The sequence below is a fragment of the Oncorhynchus clarkii genome, chromosome 9 (assembly GCF_045791955.1).
Source record: "Oncorhynchus clarkii lewisi isolate Uvic-CL-2024 chromosome 9, UVic_Ocla_1.0, whole genome shotgun sequence".
Taxonomy (NCBI): Eukaryota; Metazoa; Chordata; class Actinopteri; order Salmoniformes; family Salmonidae; genus Oncorhynchus; species Oncorhynchus clarkii.
Genome location: NC_092155.1, coordinates 66,324,991 through 66,338,702, shown reverse-complemented (window position 1 = coordinate 66,338,702; position 13,712 = coordinate 66,324,991). Strand labels below are relative to the sequence as shown.

Sequence of the window (13,712 nt, the reverse complement as noted above, 5' to 3'; positions counted from 1 at the left end):
TATCTGGCATCCTTAGGGCGTCCATACCCTAAACCCTAACTTTAACCATTTTAAACGTCAACTTCGATGCGGGTATGGACGTCCCAATGATTCCGGATGGCATCGATAATAGAAAAAAATATAAATTCGTTTTTTTGCAATGTGATGATGTCACTACGTTGCGACGCTCAATCGAATGACACGTACAGTTAGTAAACAAGGATAGATAGAAAGTTGTCGAAGGAAATAAAAGACAAGGAATAAAGCTAGCTGGCTAACTACTGTGCCAAGTACGTTATTATTACTATTTTTCGTTAACGTTTTATGCTGTTTTAGCTAACGTAACTCTTAGAGTTACAATTCTGGCTAAGTAATGTTAGCTAGCTAGTGTAGCTAGTTAACTAACGAACAGTCAATAATCGTTGGTTACGTTAAAATTCATTTTTGTAATTTCCTTGTTTTTAGATCTGCCAAGATCTCAGAAACCTGTCTCAATATGAACGTGTTTGACCGCAGCATCAAATTGGATGTTCTCCTCAAGTTCTCCCAAATGTAAGCAGAACTCTTCTGTCAAATTTCTAATGCAGATAATAATGCTCTGTATAATGCAGAGACATACCAATAAATTAATCTGTCGTTTTCAATGGGAATAAATGAAACATAGTGGATAGAACAAGTAGGGAGCTGTGCAGAGCCAAGCACCAGCTTGCGATGTCGTATTGGGCGGCAGCGTAGCCTAGTGGTTAGAGCGTTGGACTAGTTGCAAATTGCAAGGTTGCAAGTTCAAACCCCCGAGCTGACAAGGTACAAAATCTGTCGTTCTGCCCCTGAACAGGCAGTTAACCCGCCGTCATTGAACATAAGAATTTGTTCTTAACTGACTTGCCTAGTTAAATAAAGGTTAAACAATTTTTTTAAAAAAATTGGCGCGTTCTAGCATATTTCCTTTAGCAAAAAATTATTCCGTGAAGTGTGTAATAACTCAATTCGCCCATACACTCCTTAAGAACGCACATTTGAAACTTTGACAAAGGGTCACGTCTACAAAACTTGGTGCACTTTTTAGTTTTGGAAAAATAACTATAGGGAGATCTGGCTTTACTTTGATGAGAAAATCAGCTGAATGCGCCCAGTTCCATCTCGCTCCATACTCTCAAACTGCCAGACGCTGACTGGGCTTTATCTTCTCACCATATTTGGTGGGAAATGGAAATTCCAACTGGATGATTCAGATTTATACATCCGGTGAAACATTTGACACCTTGTTCTATCTGTCCATACTTATGGTAGCTAGCTAAATGACTAACGTGACATGGTTAACACAATGCTTTCCCCAGTTCCCAATCTACCCAGTTACACCTGAAGAATGTCTACTCCAGTTTGGCAGTTTGCATGTTCGTGGCTGCAGCAGGCTCCTACGTCCATGTTGTCACACGGCTCTTTCAGGTAAAGAGTAAGCACACTACCCGATAATAGACACATTGATAAATACTTGGGGTGAAACGGTATGTCTATTCGTATTGAACCGTTCTGTACAGGGTGCACAGTTCGGTACGCACTGCGAACCGAACAATACATGAATCATATATTATAGCTAGGAAAATATATATAATTGTAAAAAATATATTATTGCATAAACCAATAGCGTATAAATTAACGTGGGAAAAATATCCACATAGTAATAAAGTTGTTGTCTGCAGCTCAGCTCATTAGTTATTTCATTCCAGCGAGAACAGAGCTGAGAGACCGTCGTAGCAGCATTTCGCTTATGAAGGAATTAGCAGCTAGCTAAATGCAAAGGAGCAACATGGCAAGCTTTGGCGAGCCAGAACTAGAAGACGCCCCAGTATCATGCATGTCTGCCGTCTGGGAACATTTCAGGTTCCCTGTAAACAATAACGGGGATTGCCGACGAGTGGTGGATAAAACTTCTACAACATGTAGGCTCTGTTCATTACTGATAGCCTATTAGAGTGGTGGATAAAACTTCTACAACATGTAGGCTCTGTTCATTACTGATAGCCTATTAGAGTGGTGGATAAAACTTCTACAACATGTAGGCTCTGTTCATTACTGATAGCATATTAGAGTGGTGGATAAAACTTCTACAACATGTAGGCTCTGTTCATTACTGATAGCCTATTAGAGTGGTGGATAAAACTTCTACAACATGTAGGCTCTGTTCATTACTGATAGCCTATTAGAGTGGTGGATAAAACTATAAAACTTCTACAACATGTAGGCTCTGTTCATTACTGATAGCATATTAGAGTGGTGGATAAAACTTCTACAACATGTAGGCTCTGTTCATTACTGATAGCCTATTAGAGTGGTGGATAAAACTTCTACAACATGTAGGCTCTGTTCATTACTGATAGCATATTAGAGTGGTGGATAAAACTTTTACAACATGTAGGTTCTGTTCATTGCCGATAGCATATTCGAGTGGCAATACGAGTAACATGACTACTCATTTGGGCCGACATCACCCCGAAATGCCAATCGGTGGGACTAGGCGAAAAAATGAAACGGCAACCACTTCTTCCCACACAGCCTATGGCAACAATATGCGTCCGGTAGGGCTAAAGAAATCAAGCAAAATTCATAGCGGCAGATATGATACCCTTCTCTGTGGTAGAGAATGCGGGGTTCAGAAACATGTTTAAATTGGTCGAGCCGCGCTTCACTATTCCTTCCCCGTACACATTTTGCCCAGACATGAATACCTACCTGCCTTATACAAAAAAAAAATACAAAAAAAAAACAACTTGAGAGAGAGTTGTCAGAAACGCTGTCTGTTGCTCTAACAACAGACAATTGGACGTCTAGAGCTACCTTACTGTAACGGCTAATTTCATTATGGCAGAGTGAGAGATAAAAAGCCACGTCCTTCAAACACGTCCTCTTGAGAGTAGTCACACCAGGGAAAACTTGGGGGAAGAGCTAAGGGAAGTAGTTGCAGTGTGGAAGTTGGAGAGGGATAATGTAGTGATTCCTGTGACCACTGACAAAGCTAGAAATATTGTAAATACAGTTGCACTAGCTGGATTGAGGCCACAAATAGGATGCTTTGCTCACGTTATTAATCTAGCATCTCAAAAAGCAGTGTCACCTCCTGTTTTCAAGACAAAACAGGAGCTGTTGGAGCTGCCAAACTACAAACTAATCCAAGATGCCACTACTTGATGGAATTCAAGCCATGACATGGTTGAGAGATACCTTGAGCAGAAAGTCACAGTGTATTCTACACTGACTGATCAAGCTGTGAGGAAGAATGTCAAAGATATTGTGACTTTGTTTGAAAATGACCTAAGACTAGCAGAGGAAGTTATCAAAGTGTGCAAACCTCTCAAAACAGTCACAACACTTATATGCACTGAGAGCATTCCATCAGTTTCCGGTCTATGAAAACAATGATCCTGAAATCAATGGTGGCATCTGATGAAGATGAACCCGCAGTAAGGGATGTCAAGACTGCTATCAGAGTTAACCTGGAGCCTAGATATGCTGACCCTGGTGTCCAAGACTTCTTATACAAGAGTACCGCTTTGGACCCCGGGTTCAAGTCCCTGCTACACCTGGATGCTGCTGCTCGTCTGAGAGTCTACAATGAACTCACAGCAGAGATGGTGACCAATATACAACAGGTATTGTATTTATTTTGTTAATGTGACAATTATTATTTTATTAATTAGTGATTTAACAATTAATTGTAAAGTAATAATTGTAATTATCATAGTTGACGCAAGAGCACAAAAAAGAGCTTTGAGGACACCTCACCCTGGGTGAACTTGATGGAAGATTTGGGTTTAGATGATGCATAGACACAGCCACCAGAAGCACTGCAACTAATAATAGCACTGCCACCTCACGACACAACCACCCGAAGCACAGCAACTAGCAACTCGCACTGAAGTGCCGCTTTAAAAATACAATTCAGAGCATGGGCTGACTTGGTCCTGGAGAAAGAGTACATAAGAAGCATGCTTTCAATGGAAAGGCATGATAGTGCTACTTGACTTATCACCGACAGATAGCTTGTGATACTTCAACTATCATCAACCTAAAAGGTAAATATCTGACTTTCATACTCTAGAACAATTGTATCTCTTGACTTCTGATTTCTGAACGAGACATACTGAGACTGCTCCCCAGTACACTCCTTGTGCTGAATACATCCACCTCCTAAACGGAGTGGATAAATAGCAACAGTGTTGTTACAAAGGGTCTTGATCTCGAACCGTTCTCTTCACTAATCACTAAATCATAGTATAAACTTCTAGTAGGAGAAACAGATACTGAGTGATTGGATAAGCCTCTAGAGCAATTGTGAGTGGAAGAACATACTCTTTGGAGACCAACCAGGTCATCCTACGCTAAGGTAATTAACCGCTTGTTGTAATACATATATAAGGCATTAATAGTAGTAAGTGTTTTGATGATGTTTGATGTTATAGATTAAGGACCAGAAATAAACTGTAATAACGTGTACAACTGTGTGAACTGCAAACATTGAATAAAAAGTAGAAACTAGACCCAAAACCTTAGGGGAGAGAACAGCTCTGACACTCCCAATCTAGGGGAACAAGTCTAGTTTCTACACTAAAGACAATAAAACGGTTTGGACAGAATAATCATTTTATTGTAACAGGTATCCTCTATATTAATACTCAAGTAGTATTAGTCGACGGACATAGACAGTAAATCGTAACCAAGGTATAGCTTGCGTGAGTCTAGATATAAGAGCATACAAAGGGAAAGTAAAGCAAGAGGTACTCTAAGTCTGATTGATATTATCTAAGATCCCGAGACAAGCCTAACGGCATCACACAAGGCTCATCTCCGAATAAAGGGCAGGATACATAACCAGGTCAGTCTGGAGGACCTGTGAGTCACCTGTTAGCCGGGTGACATAAGAACTTGAGTGAGAAGACTTGTATCAATCTCGACGGGGGTACCTTAACGGTCCTATAGCAAAATCCCCTACCGCGACACAGTGTCTGATATATATATTTCTAACAACAAATCATATTTTTAAAGCCACTTCAGAGATAGTAATTCTCATCTAATTTAATTATTCAGGGCTAAGCCACAGATACCACAGGAGCCAACCCCTCTCCAGAGACTTCAGACGACAGGGGTTCTCCTCCAGAAAAGAAGTCTGCCATGGCTGAGCTTTTTGGGGAGTTGTTCACGACCCAGGAGCAGGGAACCAAGTCAAAGGTCAAGGTCATAGAGGAGGAGGTGACCTCATACAGGAAAGTGGACTGTATTCCCCTGGATGCTGATCCACTTACATGGTGGAAGACCAAATAGTTAATATAACCTTATGTTACCATGTTAGCAAGGTGCTACCTGGCTGTGTCTGGGACCTCTGTCCCTAGTGAGAGGGTATTCTCCACAGCTACCTGGCTGTGCCTGGGACCTCTGTCCCTAGTGAGAGGGTATTCTCCACAGCTACCTGGCTGTGTCTGGGACCTCTGTCCCTAGTGAGAGGGTATTCTCCACAGCTACCTGGCTGTGCCTGGGACCTCTGTTCCTAGTGAGAGGGTATTCTCCACAGCTACCTGGCTGTGTCTGGGACCTCTGTCCCTAGTGAGAGGGTATTCTCCACAGCTACCTGGCTGTGTCTGGGACCTCTGTCCCTAGTGAGAGGGTATTCTCCACAGCTACCTGGCTGTGCCTGGGACCTCTGTCCCTAGCGAGAGGGTATTCTCCACAGCTACCTGGCTGTGCCTGGGACCTCTGTCCCTAGTGAGAGGGTATTCTCCACAGCTACCTGGCTGTGCCTGGGACCTCTGTCCCTAGTGAGAGGGTATTCTCCACAGCGGCTGACATTTTCACAGTAAGCCTATCTGTGCTCACTGCAGATAATGTGGATAGACTAATCTTAAAGAAAAACTTGAAAATTTGATAAAAATGTTTTGTGTTTTGTTTTTTCTCAAGTAATGTCTCAAGTGGTCCTATTTTGTTGAAGGCACTGCTATGTGACTTCATTTTGATATATGCTGCTGGACTATGCACTGTTGTTGAAGTTCTGTTTTAAATGACTATTTTATTTCATGTGATAAGGTAAGTTTTTTGTTGTCCCTGTGTTTCCATCTGCTCCTGGGAATTCAAGCTACCCTGTTTACTATTATAATAAATGGAAAATCTAAATACAAATTACATATTTCTCAGGCATTTATTTTGGCGATGTATCAAAACCGTATCGAACCATGACACCACTGTACTGTATCGTACCAAACCGTGAGTTTTGTGAACCGTTTCACCCCTAGTAAATACAGTAACATTCAGATAGATTTTAGGCAATGTTGAAGCTATAACTACTAAAAAATACTTTGGGCTTTATCCTATTCCTCTAGGGTGGGTTGCTGACTCTTCTGGGTTCCCTGGGCATGGTGGTTTGGTTGTCCATGACACCACACAACCCAGAGACCGAGAAGAAGAGACTGGCTATCCTTGCAGGGTTTGCTTTCTTCACAGGTAAACTCAGGGCTTTAGACAGCCAATTTTGGCTGTTATTGACTGTTAATTTGTCAGTCATTGGAGGGGAAAAAAACTCATTATAAAACAAGTTGAATCCTGGATGCTGATTAGTTGATAGCAGGGAGTTAGTTATTCACCACAATCCCCAGGTAATGTCTGTTAACAGTTCCATTTTAAATGTATCAATGCGCATCCACTGTCCCATGGCACAGCCAGGCAATTCATAAACTTTGTCTCCCCTGCAGTCAAATGGACTTTTTCTTTCTCACCAGGTGTTGGTCTTGGACCAGCAATGGACTTTGTCATCATCATTAACCCAAGGTAGAACATCGAAGCCTATGTGCTATTAAATATTGTTGGAAATAATTTCTTAGGAATATTTGTTATTCAATTGAGTCAAGAAGACTGTCCTTAAATTGTGTGTCTATCTATCTGGTCTCTCTCTAGCATCATTGTGACAGCCTTCCTTGGAACCTCAATCATCTTTGTCTGCTTCACTCTCAGTGCCCTGTATGCCAAGCGCAGGAGCTTCCTCTTCCTAGGAGGTACAAAGATGTAATACGCTATTCAGTAGCATAGTTATTTATCTGTTCTGGTCATAATATCTTAACTTAATTTAATAAACCCTTTTGCTCCTTGAGAAGCACAAGTCATTCACAAATTTCGCAGAATTTGTGTTAATTTAGTCAAGATTTAACCCCCCAAAAATCTTGAAACTGTGTGATTTTTCCTCTTTGACATGTTTGTTGTCTTCTCAGGTACTCTGATGTCTGGCTTGTCTGTCTTGTTCCTGGTGTCTGTGGTGAACATGTTCTTTGGATCAGCGGTACTCTTCAAGGTAGCCTAAATATTTAGAGCCATCTTACGACTTGGATGTGAAGTGATTCCACTCGTAAATTTGGAAGTGTGTAATATAATTGTGTGAGGAGGTCTCAGCAAGGTGACTCAGATGTAACATGGCTCTTCTCTTCACTAACAGGCTCACATGTACCTGGGTCTGGTCATTATGTGTGGCTTTGTTCTGTTCGACACTCAGCTCATCATTGAGAAAGCAGAGAACGGAGACAAGGACTACATCTGGTAAAGCTTTATAACATTTCACCAAATAAGCAGTTGTAAAACGTTTTACTTGCTGATGTATTAGAATGAAAGATAATATAACGTCAATGAAATTAAGTCATTGTTTTTCTTTTGAAAGGCATTGCGTGGACCTGTTCCTCGACTTTGTTACTATTTTCAGAAAACTCATGATTCTCCTTGCCATGAATGAGAAGGTAATTTGTTTTATTTTCCCCCAAAGACAGATTATTAATCTCATGTAATGTTTACTTTTTCTCATACTAGCAAATTTCACAATATGCAAATGGTAATATTTTATATTTTCAGGACAAGAAGAAAGAAAAGAAGTAGATTAAATAAATCCAGTTGAAGTTTCAAATGAGAAACGATCTGTGACAAGGAACAGAACCAGCAACAAAGCCTCTGTCTGCAGTGCTGTTGGTGCTTTCACTATTTGTCGTTCTTGGTACTTTTTGTCCATTTATTTGAGCTTGAAAGAGGTTATAAGGTTGTATTTTAGGCTACTGCTGCAGTGAGAATGATTGTCCTGTAGGGGGAATGGTTGTTCTATGAAGGTCTACATAACATAACAGAACTCTTTGTGCCATAATTTTTTTTTTTAAATTCAGAAGGCCGTTTGAGCTTTTGGAGATTAATCATAGTTTTATGTTCTAATATTTGGATTTGTTAATGCTATTCCTCTAATCTGTTTAGTTTAGTTTATGGAAGGGATGTGACAGACATCCTGACCTGTTACGTCTTTATCAAATCACATTTTGTCACATGCGCCGAATACAACAGGTGTAGTAGACCTTACGGTGAAATGCTTACTTACAAGCCCTTATCAACCAACAATGCAGTTCAATAAATAGTTAAGAAAATATTTACTAAATAAAACGTAACAAGAAAATAACAATAACGAGGCTATATACAGGGGGGTGCCGGTCCCGAGTCACAACTTCTCATTTTCCTCTTATTTACTACTTCACCGTGTTACGTTGAAGAAGAAAGTTGGTAATTCGGCTGACCTTTCATGAAGATGTACATTTGCATTTTATGGTCAGTTTGTGCGCCACAAAAAGGACTGGTCAAGGCTGTAGAATAAATGGATCAACTGCCGATGCGTTCTCTCGTGATATTTTTGTTATCTGAAAAGGCCTACTGTGAAAAACATACTTTACCAGTGATAACTTTGAATACATTTATCAAATTAGGTTAACTAAATGCAGTTTTCATTGCAGATATACATTTCAAGAGCAAGGTATATGGTATAATTTTATTTGTGCTTCAGTGAGAACACATGAACAAGAAATAATCAAAAACCTTTTTAAAAGAATGTTGACATTTTAGCTGTTCAAGATTATGACATCCAAAGTTAAACAATCTATTTTAGCCAGGTGACTGCATTTACAAGTTAACAAATAAAATGGACAATTACAAATATGCAGTTGATTTAACATAAAAATAAATACATAATTAATTGGACAATATTATTGCTGGCATATTACCTTCAAAGAATGGTCGGCTAAACTAAACGCTTTCTTGGCAGTTAGAGAAAATCTTAACCCCATCAACAAATAATTTGACATAAAATTAAATGTATTCAATAGTGAAAAATTAAGCTCAAAATTAAGGATTCAGTACATTGGGTGTGCTGATAAAGAGAATAATTTATTGCTAATAAGTCCTTGCATGTTCAGTGTTCCAGCGCTCTGTAGGTGAAGGTTGGAGTAAGACTTAATTAACAAGACATTCAATTTCAACATAAAATTATTTTTTGTGTGGGAATGTTCGATATTGTCATCATGTGTATTACCTATTACTAAGCGATTAACTGAAATGTTAGTTATTTTTGTTTTCAAATGGACTGACATCCGTTCAATTATTTGAATTCCATGTAGTTGTTTTCTGACCTCAATGCCCACATTGCACCGTTTCTCTAGAGATAAATCAGATCAAGCCCGAACTGTGCAATGTAGTAGGGAGTTGTAGAATATTGACCTGTTGGTAAGTACATCATTTCGCACTGAAACCGTGGTAATTAACTACAATGACCATAATCCATTGCGCAGCTACTTGGTCGGTCTGCTTCTTTTAGGCATGCTACCTTAGGTTAGTGTGATAGGGATAGAGAGCACTTGCTTCCTGAGGTGTCTACATACATTATCTAAGTGATTGATAGTTGGTATTCAGCGGTCATAAAAATATGCCTTATTTATTTTGAACTTGTAAAATAGGGATTTTGTCAGAGCATAGGCAGCAGCTGAATAGAGGTGAGAGACTTGGAATGGAATAATGAGGTAATATACACAACTGAAATATTTGATTAAATGAATGTGAATACATGGTGCAGTAATGGGCAGTCACTTTCAAATGTAACTATCATCATTGGACTTTGTTTCATTCTGTGTTACAGCATTTAATTAGCTAAATAAATGAAATCAAACTGGTATTCTTTTTTAGTAATTGAACCAAAAAGACCTCAAAGTCCTAATCGCTCAGCACACTATTTCCATAATCAGACAATTATATAAACAGCTATTTTGGTTAGCAGTGTGTTTGTCCAATTCTCTCCTGTCATAAAACAGTGTTATTGTGAATCGTCTATCCTTTGGGTTGTAGTTATCCTGAGGAGAGGTTTGTCTTTCCAGTTAACCTTGAAACATACAGTAGCTGGTGAGAAAGCAAGCATGAAAGTCTTAAGGGGACACCATCTTATCACAGTCCATATTCCTCTAAGGATGGTCAGCATCACTTGTACCCTTTTCACACTACTGAGACAAACTAAGCTGGGTCGGACCAAGCTGTATCCGGCTGGCCTGGTTACGCATCCGCCATAGTAGCTAGAACCATTCTGAAAATAACATTTTGGAATTGGAGCCAGCCCAATATGGTTCAGGTTGGTACGATAGTGTGAAATGGGTATATCTTAGCACAGTCCATATTCCACTAAGGTGGGTCAGTTGGCACCATAGTAAGATCTGCAAGTCATCCCTGGCTGCCACAGGAAGAGAGGCTGTCGTAGAGAGAGTCACTGAGTGACTCGGGGGTCTCTAGGACCTGCGGGCGGCTGGGAGAGAGGGCCTCCTCAGGCCTCTCCCTCACCAGCTCCAGGCTTGTCTCCCGGCCAAGGCCCATCTCTGGGGCACTGGGCGCACTGCGGATCTTCCCCCGTCGGCTCAGCCCTGTCTGGGCCGGCACCGGCAGACTGCTGGGGTCTATGTTACGAGATCCAGAAGTACCACAGGCCTTCTATAAGGTAGAGAGGGAAGGAGGAGGGAGAAGAGAGACTCAATAGTAAAACGTCACAAATCCACAATACATTTTTAATAATCCTATTCTAAATTAATTACATATGCAAAAATGGTTAGTCTGAAATGATCATGCTTTCAACCAACCCCTCTGAATGGGGATCCATAGGGGGCCGTCTCCACCTCTTCTTCCACAGCCAGGTACATCTCAGTGGGCCCTGCAGGGGTCTTCAGGTTGGGGAAGGTCCAGGTCTTGGAGCGGGGGGACAGCATGTGAGCTCCATAGGCTTCTGTGTCTGCAAAGGTTACAAAATACATTTTATTCAGGATTATACTCAATGAAAGTCCATACATAAAGCACATTTTATTCAGGATTATACTCAATGAAAGTCCATACATAAAGTACATTTTATTCAGGATTATACTCAATGAAAGTCCATACATAAAGTACATTTTATTCAGGATTATACTCAATGAAAGTCCATACATAAAGTACATTGTTATTGTATAAAAGTAATTTCAAGGAGAAATTAGCTTTTTTAAACCAAATCTATTTTTGATGTAAAAATGTTTTGAGAAACTTAGCCCAACCAGCGATGAACTTCCTCATCCTCGTTGTGCAGCATGGGGCTCTGGAGAAAACATTAACAAATGTTTTGAGAAACTTAGCCCAACCAGCGATGAACTTCCTCATCCTCGTTGTGCAGTATGGGGCTCTGGAGAAAACATTAACAAATGTTTTGAGAAACTTAGCCCAACCAGCGATGAACTTCCTCATCCTCGTTGTGCAGTATGGGGCTCTGGAGAAAACATTAACAAATGTTTTGAGAAACTTAGCCCAACCAGCGATGAACTTCCTCATCCTCGTTGTGCAGTATGGGGCTCTGGAGAAAACATTAACAAATGTTTTGAGAAACTTAGCCCAACCAGCGATAAACTTCCTCATCCTCGTTGTGCAGTATGGGGCTCTGGAGAAAACATTAACAAATGTTTTGAGAAACTTAGCCCAACCAGCGATGAACTTCCTCATCCTCGTTGTGCAGTATGAGGCTCTGGAGAAAACATTAACAAATGCTGCAAAATCACCCATATATGTCCTTTTAGAAACAGAAATGCTCTCAGTATAGTGATGCAGATTTTTAGATGTTACACATGAAATTGTGTCATTCCGAACTTTATCCGCAACATTATATTCCATGTGCGACTCAAACCATTTCCCCTATCCAGCTGTTCCATCTAAAAAATGACTCCACTATTATTATAAAAGCTGCCGACAAGGGAGGTGCAATAGTGATGCAGATACTATGAAAATGAAATTCTAAGAACTCTGTGATTATGAATTTTACTCCCCAGGGATCCTGATAATCAATTAAAGTCTCTGATCCATGATGAACTGTCAAAAGTTATTGAATGAAGGGGAAATTGCAAAGACAGAATGAGTACATGCAAGTTGACTGCCAAACCACACCTGTCATATTACACTCTCCCCAAAATTCACAAGAGCATGACGCCACCTATACCAGGCTGGCCCATTGTGAGTAGTAACAGATCTCTGACAGAAAACATTTCTACCTTTGTAGACCATTTCATGAAACCCTGGGTGACCTCTCTCCCCACCTATACCAGAGACTATTTATTTTATACATCTTCTGAAAGCTGTGGACCACATACCAGAAAATTATATTCTGTGTACTTTTGACGTTACCAGTCTATATACTAACATCCCCTACCAGGGTGGCCTAGAGGCCCTCAAGTTCTGCCTCAGTGAACTTCCCCCTAATGCTCTTCCCAGCACCAACTGTATTGTGGACTTGGCTGAACTGGTACTAACCTCCAACTATTTTCTCTTCAGAGGATACTTTTTCCTCCAGACCAAAGTAACAGCGATGGGGAGCACTGTGGCTCCTAATTATGCTAAACTACAGTGCATTCTTAAAGTATTCAGACCCCTTGACTTTATCCACATTTTGTTACGTTAAATCCTTATTAAAATTAAATTGTTTTTTCCCCTCATCAATTTACACAAAATACACCATAATGACAAAGCAAAAACAGGTTTTTAGATTATTAATTATAATATATATATTTTTTACAAATATCACATTTATGTAAGTATTCAGACCCTTTACTCTGTACTTTGTTGAGGCACCTTTGTCAGCGATTACAGCCGCGAGTCTTCTTGGATATGACGCTACAAGCTTGGCACACCTGTATTTGGATAGTTTTTCCCATTCTCTGCAGATCCTCTCAAGGTCTGTCAGGTTGAATGGGGAGCGTCACTGCACAGCTATTTTCAGGTCTCTCAAAGACATTCAGAGACTTGTCCCGAAGCCACTCCTGCGTTGTCTTGGCTGTGTGCTTAGGGTTATTGTCCTGTTAGAAGGTGAACCTTCACCCCAGTCTGAGGTCCTGAGCGCTCTGGAGCAGGTTTTCATCAAGGATCTCTGTACTTTGCTCCGTTCATCTTTCGCTCGATCCTGGCTAGTCTCCCAGTCCCTGCTGCTGAAAAACATCCCCACAGCATGATGCTGCCACCGCCATGCTTCACCGTAGGGATGATGCCGGGTTTCCTCCAGACTTAATTCTTGGCATTCAGGCCAAAGAGTTCAGTCTTGGCTTCATCAGACCAGAGACTTGTTTCTCATGGTCAGAGTCCTTTAAGTGCCTTTAACAGAAGAGTGTCTTCCGTCTGGCCATTCTACCATAAAGGCCTGATTGGTGGAGTGCTGCAGAGATGGTTGTCCTTCTGGAAGGTTCTCTGAATGCCAAGAGTGTGCAAAGCTGTCATCAAGGGAAAGGGTAGCTACTATGAAGTATCTCAAATATAATATCATTTTGATTTGTTTAACACTTTTTTTGGTTACTACATGATTCCATATATGTTATTTCATAGTTGATGTCTTCACTATTATTTTACAATGTAGAGTGTCCAAA

The 13,712-nt window shown here is 40.4% G+C and overlaps 2 protein-coding genes across 6 annotated transcripts in view; one reads left to right on the top strand and one right to left on the bottom strand.

Annotated features, from left to right (window-relative positions):
- The first annotated feature begins 136 nt into the window (after positions 1-136).
- On the top strand, positions 137-9,979 carry LOC139416803 (probable Bax inhibitor 1). The gene is made up of 10 exons (XM_071165879.1): positions 137-269; positions 445-531; positions 1,317-1,425; positions 6,345-6,465; positions 6,741-6,789; positions 6,916-7,013; positions 7,227-7,306; positions 7,448-7,548; positions 7,667-7,742; positions 7,855-9,979. Exons 2-10 carry the CDS (start codon positions 476-478, stop codon positions 7,876-7,878), a joined length of 714 nt encoding a protein of 237 aa, XP_071021980.1. The 5' UTR covers positions 137-269; positions 445-475; the 3' UTR covers positions 7,879-9,979.
- Positions 8,790-13,712, bottom strand: part of LOC139416759 (nck-associated protein 5-like) — a 33,247-nt gene continuing 28,324 nt past the window's right edge. For 4 of the 5 annotated variants that reach the window (XM_071165809.1, XM_071165810.1, XM_071165806.1 and 1 more), the window contains 2 exons: positions 10,926-11,074; positions 9,742-10,779 (listed from right to left, as the gene is read on the bottom strand). In XM_071165809.1, the coding sequence (XP_071021910.1) occupies positions 10,516-10,779; positions 10,926-11,074 (413 nt within the window). In that variant the 3' untranslated portion in view covers positions 9,742-10,515. Of the gene's footprint in view, positions 10,780-10,925; positions 11,075-13,712 lie in introns of all 5 variants that reach the window. The other variant, XM_071165807.1, reaches the window with a different exon arrangement.